The sequence below is a fragment of the Oncorhynchus keta genome, chromosome 19, assembly GCF_023373465.1.
Source record: "Oncorhynchus keta strain PuntledgeMale-10-30-2019 chromosome 19, Oket_V2, whole genome shotgun sequence".
Classification (NCBI taxonomy): domain Eukaryota; kingdom Metazoa; phylum Chordata; class Actinopteri; order Salmoniformes; family Salmonidae; genus Oncorhynchus; species Oncorhynchus keta.
Window position 1 is genome coordinate 57847525 of NC_068439.1, and position 23882 is coordinate 57871406.

At 42.3% G+C, this 23882-nt stretch overlaps 1 protein-coding gene across 1 annotated transcript in view; it reads right to left on the minus strand.

Moving 5' to 3' along the window:
- Window positions 1-23882, minus strand: part of nudt14 (nudix (nucleoside diphosphate linked moiety X)-type motif 14) — an 81331-nt gene that overhangs the window by 15349 nt on the left and 42100 nt on the right. The window contains exons 2-4 of the mRNA XM_035794007.2: window positions 18230-18273; window positions 3338-3402; window positions 172-430 (exon numbers count right to left, since the gene is read on the minus strand). Coding sequence (XP_035649900.1) covers window positions 172-430; window positions 3338-3402; window positions 18230-18273 — 368 coding nt within the window. The remainder of the gene's footprint in view (window positions 1-171; window positions 431-3337; window positions 3403-18229; window positions 18274-23882) is intronic.

Below are 23882 nucleotides of genomic sequence, written 5' to 3' on the forward strand. Positions count from 1 at the left end.
AATTTAATTTGAATTTGGCGCTCTGCCATTTCACCGAATGTTGTCAAATCGATCCTGTTAACGGGATTTGATCCCTAAGAAGTTTTTAAGTTTAAGATTAGGGGAGTGGAAGCTGATCCTAGACCTGTAACTAGGGGAAAATTCACCTCGAAGCCATAGGTACACACACACCTGTATGAGGTGATCCTCCGCAGCTTGGCGACTGGCACGTCGTAGCCACACTCCTCCAGTACCTCCTGCCTGGCGATCTCTTCCAGCGACAGGTCAGCCTTGTCCACCAGGCCAGCGCAAAGCTCGTAGGTCATCCCCACTGAGCCTGGGGGCGTCTCCCCGCCCCCAACCGCAGCAGCCCCCTCTTTCTCCTCCGCCACCTGCTCGCTAGAGTCAGGTGCATTGGGCTTGGTCCTCTCCCACTCGCACATGTACACAGCTGCAGGAGGAGAGAGGGAGAGTGGGTGGAGAGAGAGGGGTTGAGCTAGATAGCAACAGATGTTAGAGTATAGTGACATCGACTTGGAGGCCTATATACCTTTTTCTCAGTGATGTATCGTTCCTTTCACTTCGACAATTGAGTGTGATATGAACTGCGTACTATCAAAGTCTAGGTTTTAATCCTTCAAATAGGCCACAATTGAGATATAATAATTGTCTGAAACTTTGTTTCTGTGAACTGCATGTCTAGTAAAATCCTACCCCTCCCTATAAAATCATGAAAAGCATAACCCCTAAACTCATTAAAAAAAACTTCACTGGTGGAAGGAAAAAACATAATATGAGTGTGATAAAAATAGGGTGACACATTTACTTTATTCAAACAAATCAGCTTTCGACCAAAAACGCCTGTGAGTGATTTTGTCGTCTCACAATGGCCTTCAAACAAAGGCTGACCTTTTTAGACACATTGTTCCTCAAGCAATGGGAAAAAAGTAACAGAATACATCCCAAGTGTCACCCTATTCCCTTCATAGTGCACTACTTTGACCAGAGCCCTAAGTAGTGCACAATACAGGGAATAGGTTGTCATTTGGGACACACAGACATTCAATGCGAGGCCTTCCTTCCATTCTGTGGAGCGCACTGTCCCCAGCGCCTTAGCGGCGAACAAAGGACGTTCCCTGCCTCGCATAGTAACGGGGGCATTTTGCGCACTATTACACAAGGAAGCATTGTGTTTGGAGGTGAGCTGGAGTAAACAAATGCATCCAATGCTTTTTTTTTTTTTTTCATAGAGTGCAGACACGAGGTGTGTTTGTCTGTATGAAATTAAACTGGAAGATAAAATAAAATCAAAGTCCACTGATCGCGTACACAGTTTAGCAGGTGTTATGCCAGTGCAGCGAAATGCTTACTTTGCAAGCTCCTAACAATGCAGTCAAATGTCAAGCAATTCAAATGTAAAAATAAAATCAAGAATACTGCACTGTAGCAGTATTAAAATGCAATCTATACATACAGTGCATTCGGAAAGCATTCAGAACCCATCACTTCTTGTTACATTACAGCCTTAAATTGATTAAATTTTTTTTTCTCATCAATTTACACACAATACCCCACAATGACAAAGCTAAAACCGATTTAGACATTTCTGCAAATGTATAAAATGTAAATAACTAAAATAGCACATTTACATAAGTATTCATACTCTTTACTCAGTACTTTATTGAAGCACGATTACAGCCTTGACTCTTCTTGGGTACGAAGCTACAAGCTTGGCACACCTACATTTGGAGAGTTTCTCCCATTCTTTTCAGAAGATCCTCTCAAGCTCTGTCAGGTTGGATGTGTCGCTGCACAGCTATTTTCAGGTCTCTCCAGAGATGTTCGAACGGATTTAAGTCTGGGCTCTGGCTGGCCACTCAAGGACATGCAGAGACTTGTCCCGAAGCCAATCCTGCGTTGTCTTGTCCCAAAGCCAATCCTGCGTTGTCTTGTCTGTGTGCTTAGGGTTGTTGTCCTGTTGGAAGGTGAACCTTCGCCCCAGTCTGAGGTCCTTAGCAGGTTCATCAAGGATCTCTTTTTACTTTGCTCTGTTCATCTTCCCTTGATCCTGACTAGTCTCCCAGTCCCTGCCGCTGAAAAACATCCCCCAGCATGATGCTGTCACCACCATGCTTCACCGTAGGGATGGTATTGGCCAGATGAGACGTGCCTAGTTTCCTCCAGATGTGACACTTGGCATTCAGGCCAGAGTTCAATCTTGGCAGGAGAATCTCGTTTCTCATGATCAGAGTCCTTTAGGTCCCTTTTGGCAAACTAAGTGGTTTGTCATGTGCATTTTATTGAGAAGTGGCTTCTGTCTGGCCAATCTACCATAAAGACCTGATTGGTGGAGTGCTGCAAAGATGGTTGTCCTACTGGAAGTTACTCCCATCTCCACAGAGGAACTCTGGAGCGCTGTCAGAGTGACCTCCATGTGTGTGTGTGCACTGCTCCGCTTATGATACATCAAATGGAAGACGGATGAGATCTGCATCTGCACTTCACCCCATTGTAACCAGCACCAAAGACATTACTGATGGGACCTCCATGGCTTTAGCAACCTTCCCTAGAATCAGTTAAGCGGATGAGATATGGGCCCCATTCCATTTTGGTCCCTATCCCCTACCCTTTAACACAAATTATTCAGGGTTTGCAGATCTAAGAGGACGGGATACATGTAAGCACCCAATCCTTCTACATAATATGGCGAATGCCCCACAGCCTACCACAAGCAGCAGAAAATAATATATAATTAAGCGTCTGTTTTTCCCCCCTCATCGGTCCACACCAGGGTTGGGTTAAATTCCATTACAATTCCATTTAAATTCACAAAGAAATCGACCCCAACCCTGGTGAATACCACAGGGGTGGCAGGGAGATGAAGGTAGGCGTTAGCTGATGCAATGGAACAGGGCCGCGTGCCATGGGATGACTAATGGCTTTTAAAGCCTTGATGGGGCGGTGCACCAGCCGGGTGGAGAGAGTCCATCAGCATTTTTCACAGTAGTAGACAAGCCTCGACAGTGCCAGACAGATCCCAGGCCACGTGGCAGGGGGCATATTGTTGCACTTGACACGCTCAAGTGGGAGTTCAGCATAATACACAGGTGTTGGGTAAGAAGCTTGGAATGTGACAATAGCAGGGTTTCCCCACAGGGATAAAGAAAGGTTGTGGTGGGTTCGAATCAGACCCACACCCTTCTAACACACTTTCTCTGTCTTACTTTCCTGCACTTTCCTGTCCCTCTTCACTGTCTAATAAAAAATAAATGGAAAGGGATGTGAATTTACAGTCCTTTACAAGAAGTAAAAGACTGTCCTTGTGGATGAAAGATTAGAGCAAAAAAGGGGGTATTACCTGGGCGGAACTGCTTGACCAAGACGAAGCAGTGCGAGGTGGTGTTGAAGATCAGAACTGAAACACTGGAAAGAAAAGGGAGCAGAGAAAGAGATTTTATTCAGTTTGGTTCATTCATTATTTTTCGGGGGATGAATAAAAGTGAGAATCACAAAGGTTTATATTGGTTGCTGTACAGGTAGCCCCTGTATATAGCATTGTTCCTGTTATTTTATTGTTGCTCTAATAATTTGTTATTTTTCTATTTTTGTTACTTCAGTTTATTTTAGTAAATACTTTAACTTATTTTTCTTAAAACTGCATTGTTGGTTAAGGGCTTGTAAGTCAGCGTTTCACTACACCTGTTGTATTTGGCGCATGTGACAAATACAACTGATTTGATTTAATAAACTAAATTAACTATATTACATGACATCATCATACGCAGTGGGACAACTTCCTGCTTACAGAAAACAAATAAATACATATCTACCCAGACTGCCCCGATTGAGTCTTCCCAACGTAGCCATGTGAGGGCACAAAGTGGGAAGAATATTCGCTACTTGAATTACATTGTTCTAGGCTCTAAGTAGGTAAGCACCCTGCTATGTTGATCATACATTTGAGTGTTAACCTTTTACACTCGTACCTGTATACGTGTTGAAAATGGCACTTAAAATTGGAACGTAGCGGTTGTAGAGTAACATCCTGTACATGAAACCATAGCTCGGTCTCTACGATTCACAGCGCTCTAAGGGTTTTGACTGACAGCCGTTCTAAACTTGAGCACCATGCGCAACAAGACTTACCCCAATCCCTAACGGTAATTGGGCAACTTTAGCAAATGTGTTGTTGTCCGAGTCAGGGAAATGCTGTAAATGAAGAGGACTCGATGTATTTTGAAATATGAGATGTTGAGGCGCTTTGATGTCATAAGCAAGCCAAACACCCGTAAGTCCAAATGTGCACTTCACAATTCCATATCATAAAACTCATGTCATATACAGCGTCAACGTTTATGATCACTATGTTTGATGTACAGTTACAAAATGAAAGGTCATCATACCCTGGGTTGTTATGAACAAAATTAGCCTTTTTGTATATTGTGAAGTAATGTCATAGTGGCACATGCACCTGTCTCCTTTCTATGTCCATCAAAATTACAATCTGTTTCTTTAAATTTCCTTATGAAACCCTCACACTAAGATCGAATTTCATAAACTTAGCTAGTCATGTTGGCAGTAGTGACGCTTAGAATTCCAATTTCGCCTAAATGGCACCAAAAAATGTATCACTTTTGTCCCCCCACCACAATCTGTTTTTAGGACGAAACTGAAAAATAACTTGTGTAGAAAGTAAAATCATGCCCACCTGAACCAGATTGCGATTATATAATGGACTGTTTATGGATTGCGTAAACAACAGTAATTGTGTGATAGCAGAAATGGAAGGGTGTGTTCCAAACAAAACTAAACCCAGCAAAAAAAAAAGAAACCTCCCCTTTTCAGGATCCTGTCTTTCAAAGATATTTGGATTTTTACAAATTAACTTCTCAGATCTTCATTGTAAAGGGTTTAAAGTTAATGAACATGCACCTGTGGAATGATTGCTAAGACACTAACAGTTTACAGACGGTAGGCAATTAAGGTCACAGTTATGAAAACTTAGGACATAAAAAAAAAATAGCAGCCTTTCTACTGACTCTGGAAAAACACCAAAAGAAAGATGCCCAGGGTCCCTGCTCGTCTGCGTGAATGTGTCTTAGGCATGCTGCAAGGAGGCATGAGGACTGCAGATGTGGCCAGGGCAATAAATTGCTGTGAGACGCCTAAGACAGCGAGACAAGACGGACAGATCGTCCTCGCAGTGGCAGACCATGTGTAACAACACCTGCACAGGATCGGTACATCCGAACATCACAACTGCGGGACAGGTACAGGACGGCAACTGCCCGAATTACACCAGGAATGCACAATCCCTCCATCGGTGCTCAACCTGTCCGCAATAGGCTGAGAGAGGCTGGACCGAGGGCTCTTATGCCTATTGTAAGGTAGGTCTTCACCAGACATCACCGACAACCTCGTCGCCTATGGGCACAAACCCACCGTCTCTGGACCAGACAGGACTGGCAAAAAGTGGTCTTCACTGACGTGTCAAGGTTTTGTCTCACCAGGGGTGATGGTCGGATTCGAATTAATCGTCGAAGGAATGAGCGTTACACCGAGGCCTGTACTCTGGAGGGGGATCAGTTTGGAGGTGGAGGGTCCGTCATGATCTGGGGCGGTGTGTCACAGCATCATCGGACTGAGCTTGTTGTCATTGCAGGCAATCTCAACGCTGTGCGTTACATGGAAGACATCCTGCTCCCTCATGTGGTACCCTTCCTGCAGGCTCATCCTGACATGACCCTCCAGCATGACAATGCCACCAGCCATACTGCTCGTTCTGTGCGCGATTTCCTGCAAGACAGAAATGTCAGTGTTCTGCCATGGCCAGTGAAGAACCCAGATCTCAACCCCATTGAGCACGTCTGGGACCTGTTGGATCGGAGGGTGAGGGCCATTCCCCCCAGAAAATGTCCGGGATGTGCAGGTGCCTTGGTGGAAGAGTGGGGTAACATCTCACAGCAATAACTGGCAAATCTGGTGCAGTCCACGAGGAGGAGATGCACTGAAGTACTTAATGCAGCTGGTGGCCACAGATACTGACGGTTAAGTTTGATGTTGACCTCCCCTTTGTTCAGGGACACATTATACCATTTCTGTTAGTCACATGTCTGTGGAACTTGTTCAGTTTATGTCTGTTGTTGAATGTTATGTTCATACAAATATTTACGTGTTAAATTTGCTGAAAATAAATGCAGTTGACAGTGAGAGGATGTTTCTTTTTTTTTGCTGAGTTTACATGTGTGCTTGCTAAGAGTTCCTCAACGGCACAGCTATGAGAGCTAAAAAAAAAATAAAAAAAGTACCTTCTAGTTGAAGACTCTTCTTTGATTCATAAAAGTGCATTAGAATTGCTTAGGAACTGTGCACACTTTGGAGAGATGTGTGTCCACTTGGAGACACCAGTTAGTCCCCTCACGCAAAACCCGTGTAACTTTCTGGTCTTGTTGCACCCACCCCACATTTTCCAGGAATAGTCTTATGTTACTGAATGTATCCAGAATATTTTCAGATTTCTCTATCAACAAATGCAGCAAAAAGTACAGTAAATGTAAAATGCTCATAAAATCAACAGTGTGATGTTTGGATTCAGCATTGTGTCAGGTGAACTGTTGTGTACTTAACTTTGGTCTAATAATTTCCCCATCTACAAATTGTTCTCTTTTAATTGCTACCATGGTTATGCATACGTTTTTCATATTTCTGTAAGAAACAAATCAAATTTAGCCCTATCCATATAGGCCAATTTCCACAAGTGTAAAGGCTAACTGTACAAAATGAAAACTGATTTGAAACCAAAATTGCAATCCATAAAAATAATAAAAATCTATAAATTTTGGCAGGGTAAAAATTCCTCAATTCCAAACTAGTTGGTGTGTGTGCATCTATGTGTGTGTGTGTGTGTGTGTCAATGCATGATTAACACCTAGGCCAGTATCGACAAAGCTTCTCAGAGTAGGAGTGGTGATCTAGGATCTGTCCATATAATCTTATTCATTATTATCGAAAAGGCCAAACTGATCTAAGATCAGCACTCCTCCTCTGAGATGCTTTGTGGCTAAGGAACACTGCCTCTACCTAGCTCTTCAACCAAGGTGCATGAACTGAGGAGTAAACTGAAGAGGAGATTCAGCAAATCTGGGAGGACAGTGGAAGTTGGTAAGAAATCTTCATTGTTAAATGTAAGTTTAAATAAATTATATCATGTTGGTTTTACTTTAAACAATAATTAATTCCTTATCACCTTCCATTGTCCTCCAAGTTGGTGAAGCTCCTCTCTACTAATTGATAGTTCACCCAAAATCCATATTGGTTTCATTACCCTTTAACAGGAATGGAAACTGGTGAGGGCTAAAAAAAAAAAGGGAATGAATATGATCTACATGATCAGTTTATAAAATAAGTGGTTAATGTGAATCTAACACACAGCTAAAAATGTAAAGAAAGCAATCCAATGTTTTTGTTGCCAAGACTTTACTGCAACTGACACTCAAGTCTTGAGAAAAAACAATACACTAATATTGCAGTTAGCCATGACAGCCTTTATAATAGAATGCTTGTGACCACACACACACACACACACATCTAAATATTGCACTTGGGGAAAAAAACATTAAATTATAAATAGAATGAAACAAACAGGCATTCTATTTGTATTATATTATAGTGTACATTATTATAGTTATCACAATCTTGTGAAACCCAAACCTTCCAAGATCCCTCCCACAGTTCCCCAATAGCTGTCCCTCAACCATTCGAGACCCCTCCCGGGAAAAATAAAATAGAATTAATTCCATTCCCCACCACCAACAACTAAGAGAATTAACTAAAGAGAAAAAAAGGAAGACAGAAGAAAACAGCAAACTATATATATACACACACACACACACACACACACACTGGGGCAAAAAAAAGTATTTAGTCAGCCACCAATTGTGCAAGTTCTCCCACTTAAAGATGAGGCCTGTAATTTTCATCATAGGTACACTTCAACTATGACAGACAAAAGGAGAAAAAAAATCCAGAAAATCACATTGTAGGATTTTTAATTTATTTATTTGCAAATTATGGTGGAAAATAAGTATTTGGTCAATAACAAAAGTTTCTCAATACTTTGTTATATACCCTTTGTTGGCAATGACAGAGGTCAAACGTTTTCTGTAAATCTTCACAAGGTTTTCACACACTGCTGCTGGTATTTTGGCCCATTCCTCCATGCAGATCTCCTCTAGAGCAGTGATGTTTTGGGGCTGTTGCTGGGCAACACAGACTTTCAACTCCCTCCAAAGACTTTCTATGGGGTTGAGATCTGGAGACTGGCTAGGCCACTCCAGGACCTTGAAATGCTTCTTACGAAGCCACTCCTTCATTGCCCGGGCGATGTGTTTGGGATCATTGTCATGCTGAAAGACCCAGCCACGTTTCATCTTCAATGCCCTTGCTGATGGATGGAGGTTTTCACTCAATCTCACGATACATAGCCCCATTCATTCTTTCCTTTACACGGATCAGTCGGCCTATGTCCCTTTGCAGAAAAACTTCTGGGTCATCCAAATGCTCTCTAGCAAACTTCAGACGGGCCTGGACATGTACTGGCTTATGCAGGGGGACATGTCTGGTACTGCAGGATTTGAGTCCCTGGCGGCGTAGTGCGTTATTTATTGTAGGCTTTGTTAATTTGGTCCCAGCTCTCTGCAGGTCATTCACTAGGTCCCCCCGTGTGGTTCTGGGATTTTTGCTCACCGTTCTTGTGATCATTTTGACCCCACGGGGTGAGATCTTGCGTGGAGCCCCAGATCGAGGGATATTATCAGTGGTCTTGTTTGTCTTCCATTTCCTAATAATTGCTCCCACAGTTGATTTCTTCAAGCCAAGCTGCTTACCTATTGCAGATTCAGCCTGGTGCAGGCCTACAATTTTGTTTCTGGTGTCCGTTGACAGCTCTTTGGTCTTGGCTATAGTGGAGTTGAGTGTGGACAGGTGTCTTTTATACTGATAACAAGTTCAAACAGGTGCCATTAATACAGGTAACGAGTGGAGGACAGAGGATTAAAGAAGAAGTTACAGGTCTGTGAGAGCCAGAAATCTTGCTTGTTTGTAGATGACCAAATACTTATTTTCCACCATAATTTGCAAATAAATTCATTTAAAAAATCCTACAATGTCATTTTCTGGATTGTTTTTCTTCTCATTTTGTCTGTCGTTTAAGTGTACCTATGATGAAAATTACAGGCCTCTCATCTTTTTAAATGGGGAGAACTTGCACAATTGGTGGCTGACTAAATACTTTTTTGCCCCACTATATATATATATATATATATATATATATATAGTAATTTACCCTTTGTTGGCATAATTAATCTCTTTCATGCAGCTACACCTGGCATAACCCTTTTTATCCACTGTATTGAAAAAGTGAGAGGAAAAGGGCGTGGTGTTCAGTTCACCTCTAATAGTTAGGCAGAAATTTTTAACAATGCTTTTTTCTGATAAAAAGTAGTTCATGGCATCCACTGTGAAGCCCAGTTACATAATATTACCCTGTGTCCCAGCTGCTTGCCGTATTTTTGAAGTAATCACGATTTTAAAAAAACAGGCCTAATTTTGGCATTTTTCACCCTGCCAGCTCCTATTAGTTCTATTGAGCACCGTGGCACCAACTTGCCTTCCGAACATTCTATTCCCAGCCTATTATTCTATGCCACAATGCCTGCTTTGCCATTGTTGGCAATGAGACTTGCCCACGCTGCTGGTAAAAAATTACCCATGGAACTCTTGAGGTCATCCCACTGTTTCCTATAGGGAAATATAGGTATGTCTGTCTATTTTGCCAAATATCTCGCAATGTGTATATTTAGATTTTCAAATTGGACACCATTTTAATCATGATAATCTCCTCTTTCTAATTATGTAAGGATGGACATCAGCATAATAAAGTGATAATATATAATTCACAAGTGATAGGCTAACATTGTCACCCATCAGACTTGATTTAATCTTGTCATAACATGTAGTAAATAATATATGTGTGAAATTTGTTTTGATTTAGAATAGAGCATTATTATGCAACTGTAAAACAGGGGCGGTGGAAAAAATATGTAATCTACGCACTTAGAGAATAGGACACTTTCACCGTGCTTTATTTTCATGCCAGCCAGGTAAGCTATACTCCTATTGAAAATATAAACAATGTGTTTAATATTAGGGAAGTTGAGAAATATAGTAGGCCTAGCCTATAGAAAGCTGACGGGATCCTCCTCTCTTTATTAGTGGCCATCACCGTTTTCTCCCGCAATTGCATAGCCTACAGAAATGTTGAGCAACATGAGCTTACGGACTCTCATGAAGTGTTTGATTAGATTTGAATACATTTGCATTGATGTTAGAGGGACAATAGACTGCTGAGTACCAGACAAATAACAAGTTTGGTAGGCTACTAATGACAATCAGCAGCATCAGAGCTGGTTTACCATGACTAAACGGTCACCCCATATTTCTGGCACTAAGGGAGATTCACTGGACTTTTTCTTTCTTTCGTTTTCGCGACTCGGACAGGAGTGTGGCGAGGTTGTTGTGTTTATCTGCCGTATGCATTCTGTAGGTAGGAGTTTCAGCACGAGTCTTATCCACTGTTCATTGGAGTTCACTTTACATTCATTCCAAGTTGTGCATGCCAGCCCTAAGGTCAATACATTATCACCGTATATTAGCTTTGCATGAAATGCCCTGCCAATGCATTGTTGTTCAGGCAAAAAAATGTCCCTCAAAATTTGATGAAGGCTATTGATGCAGTGCTTGTTGTAGCGTTGAGTGGAAATAGGAAGAACGCGCTTTTTATGGTTAATAAAAGTGTTGAATACAAAGTGTTGACAGTGCGGAGTAAGAACTTAAACATGAACTCACTAATGAAAACAGCAGCTCTTTGCTATATTGACAGTCTCTCTCTAGTCGTGGTTTTAAAAAAAAAAATGAAATCTCACAGTATCAACTTTGCTGTAGCTTTCTTTTATGCCTGCTATGTTACTGCCGACACTAATCTTATAGAAAGGTTTGGCGATCGACTAGGAATGCCTTGGAGATTGACATGACCACTGCTCTAGAAAGTTGAGTGAAGTTCAATCTAGTACTTCTCTCAGTGGGCTGATATTTCTGCACGGCAGACCCGCAGGCGTGCAGTTTAGAGGCAACATGGCTCTTTATGTCCAAATTATCTTATGCAAATCATTAACTTCATTGAGCTAAGGAAACCAATGTAAATTTTGTAATTTGAGTAAACTATCCCTTTAAAGCCTCAATAATGGGATTGTAACAGAGAGGGTATGACAGTACAGTAAGCCACGTACTGTAGCTAACTTGCCTGTCATCGGCATGTCACACAAAGGAGATGGCATGCTAATCTGTTATTTTATCTGAGCCGCTAGGTCGGGGTGAGCATTAAGGCACACTGATTGACCCCAGAAATATTCAAATACCCACTTAGTATGGAGTTGCTTTGATACCAGCGTGGTGTATGATTTAATTGAGGTATGTGTTTTGAATTTTGTTTGTCTTATTGACTCTGGGCTGGTTTTGTAATGGATGTATTGCTGTGTCACTATGCAGAGTAGAGGGTCTCCAGGTTAGGGCATCGTCTCAGCTGCACTCATGGATGGCCCTGTGTCCGTGTGTGACAGACAGACCGACAGTAGTGCCCTGTGTGTATTATAGTTTTTGGTGGTGGAGACTTGAGGGCTGGGGTTTGTGTTGGTAAAGCGGAAGTGTCTGTAGAGGCAGGAAGCCCTGCCCAGTCTCTCCCATGGACTGCGTTGTGAGGTGATCCGGTGCAGGGGAACTTAAGTCTTCAGATGAAATTCACTACCGAGATCTATGCCATCTAATATTTGTTTTGTGTGTTCAGCAAACAGAGGTATTTTGAGATACTTGCTTAACTTTATGAAGTGGGCTGTCTGTCCTAGTTAGTATTTCCCTAGAATCCGCTACGGAATCCCTTTGTATTTGTTAGCATTCTGCTAACTGATACTTTTGGGGATTTTTTTGATGTTTGGAAAATAAATAGCCCCCTTTGTGTACACCGCCAGTAATACCGTATACCCAGTATGGGACAGGTAGTGTGAAGGTATGAAAATCTGGATATCAGCAAACCCTAACACACTTTTTTTTCAATCTACACACAATACTCCATAATGACATTAAGTATTTAGATAAGTATTCAGACCCTTTGCTAAGAAACTCGAAATTAAGCTCAGGTGCATCCTGTTTCCATTGATCATTATTGAGAAGTTTCTACAACTTGGAGTCCACCTGTGGTAAATTCAATTGATTTGACATGATGTGGAAAGGCACACACCTGTCTATACAAAAGGTCCCACAGCTGACAGTGCATGTCAGAGAAAAGACCAAAGGCATGAGGTTGAAGGAATTGTCCATAAATCTCTGAGATAGGATTGTGTTGAGGCACAGCTCTGTGGAAAGGTGCAAAAAAAGTATCTGCAGCATTGAAAGTCCCCAAGAACACAGTGGCCTCCATCATTCTTAAATGGAATTAGTTTGGAACAACCAACTCTTTCTAGAGCTAGCCACCCAGACAAACTGAGCAAATCAGGGGAGAAGGGCCTTTGTCAGGGAGGTGACCAAGAATGTGATGGTCACTCTGACAGAGTGCCAGAGTTCCTCTGTGGAGATGGGTGAACCTTCCAGAAAGACAAGCATCTCTGCAGCACTCCACTAATCATTATGTTATAGTGGAGTATGCCAAAAGGCACCTAAGGGACTCAGACCATGAGAAACAATATTTTCTGGTCTAATGAAACCAAGATTGACGTGAATGCCAAACGTCACATCTGGAGGAAACCTGGCACCATTCCTACAGTGAAGCATGGTGGTGACAGCATCATGCTGTGGGGATGACTTTCAGCGGCAGAGACTGGGAGACGAGTCAGGATTGAGGGAAAGATGAACAGAGCAAAGTACAGAGAGATCCTTGATGAAAACCTGCTCCAGAGCGCTCAGGACCTCAGACTGGGGCGAAGGATCACCTTCCAACAGGACTACGCCCCTAAGCACACAGCCAAGACAACGCAGGAGTGGCTTCTGGACAAGTCTCTGAATGTCCTCGAGTGGCCCAGCCAGAGCCCAGACTTAAACCTGATCAAACATCTCTGGAGAGACCTGAAAATAGCTGAGCAGCGACACTCCCCATCCAACCTGACAGAGCTTGAGGGGATCTGCAGAGAAGGGAGAAAATGCCTAAATACAGGTGTGCCAAGATAGCGTGTAGCCTACTGCTTTTTAAAGTTCATGTTTGTTGCATAATGCAATTAGCGGGAAAACGCACAGCACATGCGAGCGTTCTCATGTGACAGAGATGGAAATATCCGTTAGAAATGTTGAAAGATGGGAGATCTAAAGATGCAACTAGCATGGGTTGCTAATATAACTAAGATTGTGCCTTTGGACAATGAAAGAATATTACATGAGAGAAATATATGTTACTTGTTTCAATGGCATTTGGAAGTCTTTAGAAAATAATTTCCTCCACGTTTATAGAAACAAATTTTGTCTCGGCTACTTCGAAACAATGTAAGACATGCCTCATAAGAGATGGGAGAAAATAGTAGCTCTTTAGTGGCGTCCAAACCATTAACACACAATTGCATTTCGAATTGTTGCTCGAGTGAAACGTGCATTTATAACAGGACCTGTAGCAGCAGCTCACGTTCTTACAGAATTTCCGCTCAAATCGAATGCTGTGTGATAATCATAACGACTAATTTAATTCCACTCAATTATGCAAATTAACCTATATACCGATAAGCTTGACCAGTCAAATGTATTTATGTTGACCGGTGGCAATTTTATTTATCGTTTTTTTTTTTTTTTTTTTTTTTCCAAAAGCCAGCTGAAGGAAACCCTGCACATACAGTACACACATAACCATTATAAAAAGGAGCCTGGGTGGGGAAAGTTCTTTATCGCCAGACATGATGATTGATTTTGGCCTCAGGGCACTGATTAAGAAAGGCTATGTTCCATTTTAGGGCCCTCTATCCCTTCCTTCCTTCCTGCCTCCTTTCCATCATCCCTGCTCAAGAAGAAGAAGTCCCTTCCTAGGAGCTGAGCCCTTTGCCCTCCAGTAGGAGGACGGGAGACTGAGGCAATCAATTCCATTTAAATTCAGTGAATTTATTTTGTACAAACATTTGATCAAAATTACCCCAGGCTCTCAGTCCAGTGTTAGCAAAAGGAGGAAGGGACATAGGGGCAGTGTACGGTATGGCTAGGCCAGATCAGGGCTGAAGCGGGACAAACCAGCTTGCTGCTTTCACCCCAAAGCAGGCCCGGGCTTGTCGACTGTTCAACACCGCTTCCCCCCAAAACCTATGCTAATGGTTAAACAGGCTCTCTGAACATTTCACGCACAGTTAGGCTTGTGGCCTTCTCCGTGGGGCTTCTGGCTAGCCATCAGGGAACAGTATAGGGCATAGTATCATACATGAGTGATGAGGACAGATCACAATCCTCTATGAAGTGATGCTTCAGTTGGCTTAGTTGTAAGGCGCATGGTTGCTTATAACAGTAGTTGTGGGTTTGAATCCAACATGACCCACAGATCCTACTGTATGTGTGTTAATTGGATGTCCCTTCAGATAAAATGCAAAATTCTCTCCTAAACTACCAAAAGAACAAAAATAATTAAGAAAATCTCTTTCAATTAATGAGATGGGAATGGATGCCCACTCCAAACTAAAATTTAAGAGTGTTCTCTCCCTTTCCAAGTCACACCATTACAACTATTCTCCCCCATCCCTTCAGATTGTAACAAACTCTGGGCTCTCTACTCTTACCTTCCCAGGGCCCGTGGTGAGGACTAGTGCAGCACAAAGGACTGCAGTGGGGCCTGCTGTAGTGGTAGTAATGACATGAACAGATGCTACTTCTAATGGCTATACCCTTCACCGTTCTCCCATTAAAACACACCCAAACACGCATGCAAAAGCCCCCACAAATACACACTTTTTAAAAATCAGTGCAATAAACACGTGCTGTTACACAAATACTCCAATAAACAAATGTGCTAACGTAACACTGAGTTATGTAGGTAAATGCAGTGCATTTGGAAAGTTCAGACCCCTCAAAATTTTCCACAATTTGTTATGTTAGAACCTAATTCTAAAATGGATTGATTTGTTTTCCCCCCTCAATCTACACACAATGACAAAGCAACAACTGTTTTTTAGAAAAAAAATGTTTATTTTATTATTATTTTATTTAAAAAACGGAAACATCAAGGACGTGAGTGTGTTTATACAGGACGTACCGCCCCCGACCTTCTGTCAACCAATTATGTCAATGTGGACCTATACGGAGAAATACCGTGCCCTCCGCATTGTTGCAAAATTTGGAAGGAGCACATCAGTACAGAGCTCAATCTAGCTTCTGCAAGCCTCCGGAGGTTCCGCAATTGCGTCACACCCTCTGTACAGAGCCTCCAGACAGCATTGTTGGATCAAGCAAAAATGGACTTTCAGCTAGATCCTGGAGGAAACGGGTACAAAATTATCTATATCCACAGTAAAAACTATATCGACATAACCTGAAAGGCCGCTCAGCAAGGAAGAAGCCACTGCTCCAAAACCGTCATTAAAAAATGGCAGACTACAGTTTACAACTGCACATGGGGACAAAGAACGCACTTTTTGGAGAAATGTCCTCTGGACTGATGAAACAAAAATAGAACTGTTTGGCCATAATGACCATCGTTATGTTTGGAGGAAAAAGGGGGAGGCTTGCAACCCGAAGAACACCATTCCAACCGCACGGTGGTGGCAGCATCATGTTGTGGGGTGCTTTGCTGCAGGAGGGACTGGTGCACTTCACAAAATAGATGGCATCATGAGGGAGAAAAATTGTGGTTATATTGAAGCAAAATCAAGACATCTGGGTCTTCCAAATGGGTCTTCCAAATGGACAATGACACCAAGCATACTTCCAAAGTTGTGACAAAATGGCTTAAGGACAACAAAGTCAAGGTATTGGAATGGCCATCACAAAGCCTGACCTCAATCCCATAGAAAATTTGTGGGCAGAACTAGAAAGGCGTGTGTAGCATGGAGGTCTACAAACCTAACTCAGTTACACCAGCTCTGTCAGGAGGAATGGGCCAAAATTCACCCAACTTATTGTGGGAAGATTGTGGAAGTCTACCCGAAACATTTGGCCGAAGTTAAACTATTTAAAGGCAACGCTACCAAATTCACTAAATTAGTATGTAAACTTCTGACCCACTGGGAATGTGATTAAAAGCAGAAAAATCTAATATTATTCTGACATTTCACATTCTTAAAATAAAGTGGGGATCCTAACTGACCTAAGACAGGGAATTTTTACTAGGATTAAATGTCAGGAATTGTGAAAAACTGAGTTTAAATGTATTTGGCTAAGTTCTATGTGAAATGTAAACTTCCGAAACTATCCTGATATCCCTGGCAATTCCCAGCCCTAATGAACTATTAAATACCCTTTTCACAATATTGTGACGAACCAAACTGCACTGGCTCAGCTCTTTTTATTTGTGCATTGTCCTTTCTAGCATGGTTCCAGCAACTATGGTAGATAAGTAGGCCTAACCAGGCCAGCACAACAGTACAATTCAGCTCAGCTCAGTGTAAAAATAATTAAGATACTGATTGCTCAATACAAAGCACACCCATATAGATTATCCCATGCAGATAGATATATTCCAAATCTAAACATATCTATCCAGTGTAGGCTATTTGGGGTTTATGAAAGTATGAGACCCACCACTATCAGCCTCCTATTTTAAGATCCTACCATTTTCTGCTCTCTTTACTCCCTTTCTTTCTATTCCATCCCTTCTCCTCATAAATTTCGTCCGTTTCCCTGACCTTTTTTCAGAGGATATCTGAAACAACCTCCACATCTCCATTGGAACCCACCCAAGTCTTGCCTCCACTTTCAACAAGAATTTCCATACCATTTTTTGAACACTAATTAAAGGTGCAGGCCAATATTTCTCTAATGATAAACATCCGTTTACCCTTTACAAAAAGGACCATTATGCAAACCAACTCCTAGAGGTTAACCCCATGGTCCTGTCATCGTCCACTCGGGAAATGTCTGCGGAGGCACTTGGACTGAAGGCCAGATTCGGATGTGCCGGGGGGCTTTTTCACTGGCATTTTTCAGTTTACTGCTCTTTTCTCCATCACGCCATCCTTTCCCAGTAAAATGAATGATCTTTCAGGGGTTGGTGGGGGGAGATGCAGGAATGAGGGCTTAAACGGCCCATGAAGTACCCCAAGGGCACGATACTACTGCTCTCTGAATAGCAGGTGGGAGCCTGGCGATGTGCTTTGACACCAAGGTGCGATATTACCCTTCCACTCGTCGTTCGTCAGGATTTTATAGACATGGTTCAACAGTGTAATTAGTCCACAAATAAGACCACCTTGTTTCACCCAGAATGTTACTGTATTTTGGCAATTTATAGGGTGGCCATTTTATGAGAAGTGATTGCTTCCTGAAAGGTCAATGACAGACAAGGAGGGAGTCATGATTTGTCTGACACCGGGACCCTCAAAGGTGATACTTATTTGGTGAATTAAAGCTTCTTCGGTGGGAGAGTAGTTTCTACCTTCCTCTGTACTGGTAATGTGGATCACACAGACTTTTTACCCTGCAGTGGGCGGTATTACCATGTGCTTACCATCATCCACTTATTCAGACTGATAAGACTTAAACGAAGCAAAGAGCCCCTTTCAGATATGCATAAGTGAATGACAGCATGCGACCAAAGCTGTGGTGATGGAACTGGAGTGACTTTACTCTGATATATAAAAAGTGGTTACAATCGTGTCAACACACCTCAGTTTTTCAATCTCCACGATAAATACCCAGAGCTTATAACGACTGAAGGGAGAAATTGTCAGGATGTTGGCTCTTTCCCAAGCTCATTGAAATGGCATTAATATTGTATTTTTGATTTTACTAGGTAACATGTCAATGTGAACGGTATGGGAAGGCATTGGGAAAAGCGACAGAGGGGAGCCATGTGGGAATTTAAGTTTTCACTTCTTGACCACTGACCATTAGGGACTCCTCCTCTCAGCTGACAGCGAGGGCGATGAGGTGGTGAAACAATTGAAGAGTGTGAATGTGTGTGTCAAGCTTTGGCACAGAATTTTCTCTTACCAACAATGAAACAGGTCAATGGCAGATAGAAGCTCACCTGTCATGTGTTCGCATGAAGTCCCACGATTTCTTTGTCCCATTCTGCGAACAAAACAAAAACAGAAAACAACAAATGACATTCACATTCTGAAACCATTGTGCTAGGACTAGCTGTCCTACACGGCGGTGGGCTCGGATGGATATCAAATCATCCGTGACCGCATATAAAGAAGGCTCTTTTGTAAATCCAGGTGTAGACTAGGGAAAGGAGCTAAACGAATAAAAACAATGGCTTCACACAAGACATCGGCCTCCTCTTCAGTGGGTCAAACATAGCTACCACATCAATAAACACACTAGCCTACTCCCACAGAAAACATCTTGACGGACAAACAGAAACCAGCATAGTACCTGCACCAAAAAAGTGCCTATTTACAAAGTCCTTTGCACTATTGATGAATCGACTTTGGCGATTGGCTAAGCCAAGACTAATCAGAATGTATTTCCTCTCTTGCTATCAGTTTCTGGCTTGGACAGAGTGTTAAAGCTTGTTAATCACAGAAGACAAATGTCAATCTAGCTACAGTACATACAGGAAGCCGAGACACCAACACATACTGCTAACCGCATCATGGTCATATTAACTTATCATTCTTCCTCCCTCTTGTTTTTTTATCAAAACGGGACTTAGGTGGTCGGCGTGACAGGGGGCGTGGCAATGGGCACAGTTGGCCCATCAGCGCAGCTGAATTAGAGAGAATGTGTAGAGAATGTTTTACATTTTTAAGCCTATTTCCTGCATTTTTACACATTTCTCCATGGAGCGGAGATAGAAAATGTGCTTTAAAATGCAAAAATGTGTGATTCTACACTGAACAAACAGAAACACAACATGCAACAATTTCAAAATGTTTTGTTGAGTCATAAGGAAATCAGTCAATTGAAATAAATTCATTAGGCCCTAATCCATGGATTTCACATGACTGGGCAGGGGTGTGGGCCTGCGATGGGAGGGGGAGGCCAACCACCCACTTGGCACTTGGGAGCCAGGTCCACCAACTGTAGAGCCAGGCCCAGCCAATCAGAATGGGTCTTTCCCCACAAAAAGCCCCTCCGCAAGTGAAAAAGGAGGATGTGGAGATCCTGGGCTGGCATGGTTACACGCAGTCTGCAGTTGTGAAGCCATTTGGACATACTGCCAAATGCTATAAAACAACGTTGCACGCGGCTTATGGTAGAGAAATTAACATTCAATTCTCTGAACACAGCTCTGGTGGACATTCCTGCAGTCAGCATGCCAATTGCACACTCCCGCAAGACATTAGTGACATTGTTGCCTGACAAAATGGCACATTTTAAGGTGGCCTTTTACGGTCCCTAGTAGAAGGTGCACCCCGTGTTATGATCATGTTCAATCAGCTTCTTGATAAGCCACACCTTTTAGGTGGATGGGTTATCTTGACAAAATGCTCACCAACAGGGATGATTACAAATTTGTGCACAACATTTGAGAGAAACACTTTGTGCGTATGGAACATTTCTGGGATATTGTATTTCAGCTTATGAAACATGGGACCCAGCAGTTTACATGTTGCATCTATATTGCATCTAAATGTTTTAAAGCAAATTTCCTGCAATTCTATGCATTTTGCCATGGCTAATGCTTTGTTATTTTGCTGAAACATAATAAATACTGCTAAATTAAATTGTTTTGGGAATTTTAAATTCTCCCCATCTAGCTTTTATTTTGTTGATTGATAGTTCGCAAAGAGTATATTATAAAACAAAATAGGTCCATTATCTAGTCTATGTCTCGCCTTGGTCTTAGTATTTTGTGTTTTCTTTAAATATTTGATCAGGCCAGGGTGTGACATGGGTTTATGTTATATTGTATGTTCGTATTGGGGTTTGTAGTATTTGGGATTGCGGCTGATTAGGGGTGTTGTATAGGCTCGGCTGCCTGAGGCAGTTCTCAATCAGAGTCAGGTGATTCTCTTTGTCTCTGATTGGGAACCGTATTTAGGTAGCCTGGTTTCGCTTTGTATTTCGTGGGCGATTGTTCCTGTCTCTGTGTAGTTTCACCAGATAGGCTGTAATTAGATTTCATGTTCCGTTTGTTGTATTTTGTAATAGTTATTTCATGTATCGCTTTCTTCATTAAAGACATGAGTAACCACCACGCTGCATTTCGGTCCGACTCTCTTTCGACAAACGAAGAACGACGTTACAGTCTACATACTTTATATCTGGTTTTAGTCATTTAAAGTTTACACTGAAAGTGTTGTTTTTTTCCCATCCCGAAAATGTATATATTTTTTACACTGCTTGGACTTACGAACACTTCGTGGCCTAAGGATTTCAATCCCTGCCTCTCTCCACTACAGTTATGTAAACCTCTACGACACACATACACACACTCCCTTCTTCGGTAAATCTCTGGCATGTTTGATTACTTTGACGCCTGGGGATAGGAATTAAGCAGAGCAGAGCAGCACAAGAGGGGGCATGTAGGAGAACACTACTATAATACTAGGCGGAAGGCATGAGGCTTGTATGTACATAAATGCTATTGTATAGCAACACACACCTAAAAACATACTGCAAAACATTGTCACCTAGCACCGGCTCACAATGAACTATAGCCTACTATGTGAACTGGCCAACAAAAGAGGCTTACTAGTGGGTGAGTAGGGAAATTAAAACCCCAGCAGAGGGAAGGCTGTGGGCCATCACACCTGCAGACTGACAAAGTGTCTGTGCATGTAATTTTTTGTTTCAATGGAAAAATGTATGACATACTGGCTCAGTGGCTTGTGTCATGTCAAATAACTAAAATACTAATAGCAAGACATTGAAACATTGTGATGCTAGTTAAACTCCTATGTGTAAGAATGGTAGACTGGATAAATAGGCGTTGGGATGCACGATAAGCATTTTCCCCATATTTGGGCTTAGCAGATGCCCATCCTGCCACACCCATCTCAGACTGGACAGGCCCCAACAGAGAGTAGGAGGGTTGGAGGGAGGAAGAAACCCTTGTTAGCTCAGATGACAGGAGTTTACTAGAACAACTGAAGTAAATGCCAAAGATGCCTCATGTGGGTGTATGCTGGCACTGGATTCAGAACCACACAGGTTTTTTTAAGGCCTTTCCAATGCCAGCACAAGGCAAAATTAAAGGCCACATTCCTTCCCTATGTTGACTCAGATGACAGACCATCATCGACTTACCCAGCATCCAAGGGCTCCATGCTACTAGTCCTGCTGTTATGGCGCTATGGCAACCTACTGGACACACTGCTTTTCCTAAGCAAGATTGTTGTTTTATCTATACGATTCTGTTAGCTATTGATTATCAATCTACCCACACTCTTCTGCTGTACAGGAAACAAGCCTATGGCTGGCTAGTCAACTCTTCTGCTCCCGAGTGGCACAGCAGTCAAAGGCGCTGCATTTCAGTGCTAGAGGCGTCACTACAGACCCTGGTTAGAGTCCAGGCTGTATCACAACCGGCTGTGATTGGGAGGCCGTCATTGTAAATAAGAATTTGTTCTTAACTGACTTGCCTATTTAAATAAAGTTAAATAAAAAAATAAAATAAAAATTAAAAACACTTGTGATGTTCATTTCATCACAGGTTATAAAAAATATATCCACAATTTTGATTTTGACAGTCGGGTAACTGACCATGCAATCTGATCTGGTTGGTTGGTTGGATGGATGGTCGATCTAGGCTGGTTTGGTCATTAGGTGATGATTACAGAAGTTAATTCTCGAGACAGAGACAGTTGACAGGCCAACGACTCACTGAGCCAAACGAAGCTTTGCAATTTCAGAAACGTATCCCCATGTTATGGTTAAACAACTTCGGCAAGACCTAACAAGTCCTTGGTCGTCAACATAAGAGGCTTGATCTGTTAATAAGAAGCTTGCATAATGGCCAATGTGCATCATTAACTGCTGGCTCTAGCGTAAAATGAGAGTGTGGAAAGTGAGTTTGCATACTGCTCCAGCAAACGAAGCGCAGCAAGAGAGGCCATCCGGGTCATGTTTGCTTTAGGGCCCCTTCCGTCATCCCTGATAATGAGTATTTTGGCTCCAAAATGTGGCGGGAATTGCAGTTCATGCCAGCGAGAAGCACGTCCAAGGGTTATTACCCCAGAGAGCCAACAAATGGCTGAAGACAAACAAACAAAAATAATCTGGCCATCACAACCTTGCGGCGCATTCACAAACCAGGAGCGTGTTAAGGTGAACTAGTTCCTAGTGAGGCGTGCTCAATGAGTGGTCAGCCCTCACATTTCTGAAAATAAAGTCATAATCAATTTCATGAGGGAAATTAGAAAGCACATTATAGGCCTGTCTTAGATTATACAGTACCAGTCAAAAGTTTGAACACACCTACTCATTCAAAGGTTTCTTAATTTTTTACTATGTTCTACCTTGTATAATAGTGAAGACATCAAAACTATGAAAAAACACATATGGAATCATATAGTAACCCCCAAAAAAGTGTTAAAGAATCTGTATTATATTAAGATTTGTTTAAAGTAGCCCCCCTATGCCTTGACAGCTTTGCACACTCTTGGCAGTCTCTCAACCAGCTTCATGAGGAAGGAGTTCCCACATATGCTGAGCACTTGTTGGCTGCTTTTCCTTCACTCTGCAATCCAACTCATCCCAAACCAACTTAATTGGGTTGAGGTTGGGTGATTGTGGAGGCCCAGTCATCTGATGCACTCCATCACTCTCCTTGGTCAAATAGCCCTTACACAGCCTGGGAGGTGTGTTTTGAGTCATTGTCCCGTCGAAAAACAAATGATAGTGGGACTAAGCACAAACCACATGGGATGGCGTATCGCTGCAGAATGCTAGTTAAGTGTGCCTTGAATTCTAAATAAATCAGACCGTGTCAAGAGCAAAGCACCCACACATCACACCTCCTCCTCTATGCTTCACTGAGGGGAACTCCACATACGGAGATCGTCCGTTCACCTACTCTGTGTGGTGTCTTTTAGTACTGGTTTCTTTACAGCAATTCGACCATGAAGGCCTGATTCACACAGTCTCCTCTGAACAGCTGATGTTGAGATGTGTCTGTTACTTCAACTCTGAAGCATTTATTTGGGCTGCGATTTCTGAGGCTGGTAACTCTAATGAACTTACTCTCTACAGCAGAGGCAACTCTGGGTCTTCTTTTCCTGTGGTGGTCCTCATGAGAGCCAGTTTCATCATAGCGCTTGAGGGTTTTTGCGACTGCACTTGAAGTAAACTTTCTCAGTTCTTGGAATCTTCTGGACTGACTTTCCTTTGTCTCACAATGATGGACTGTCGTTTCTCTTCACTTATTTGAGCTGTTCTTGCCATAATCAAATCACATTTTATTTGTCACATACACATGGTTAGCAGATGTTAATGCGAGTGTAGCGAAATGCTTGTGGTATAGCCCTTACACAGCCTGGAGGTGTGTTTTGAGTCATTGTCCCGTTGAAAAACAAATGATAGTCTTTTACCAAACGGGGCTAAGTCCCACTATGTTCTGTATCCTACCCCTACCTTGTCACAACACAACTGATTGGCTCAAACATATTAAGGAAAGAAATTCCACAAAATTAACTTTCAACAAGGCACACCTGTTAATTGAAATGCATTCCAGGTGACTACCTCATTATGCTGGTTGAGAGAATGCCAAGAGTGTGCAAAGCTGTCAA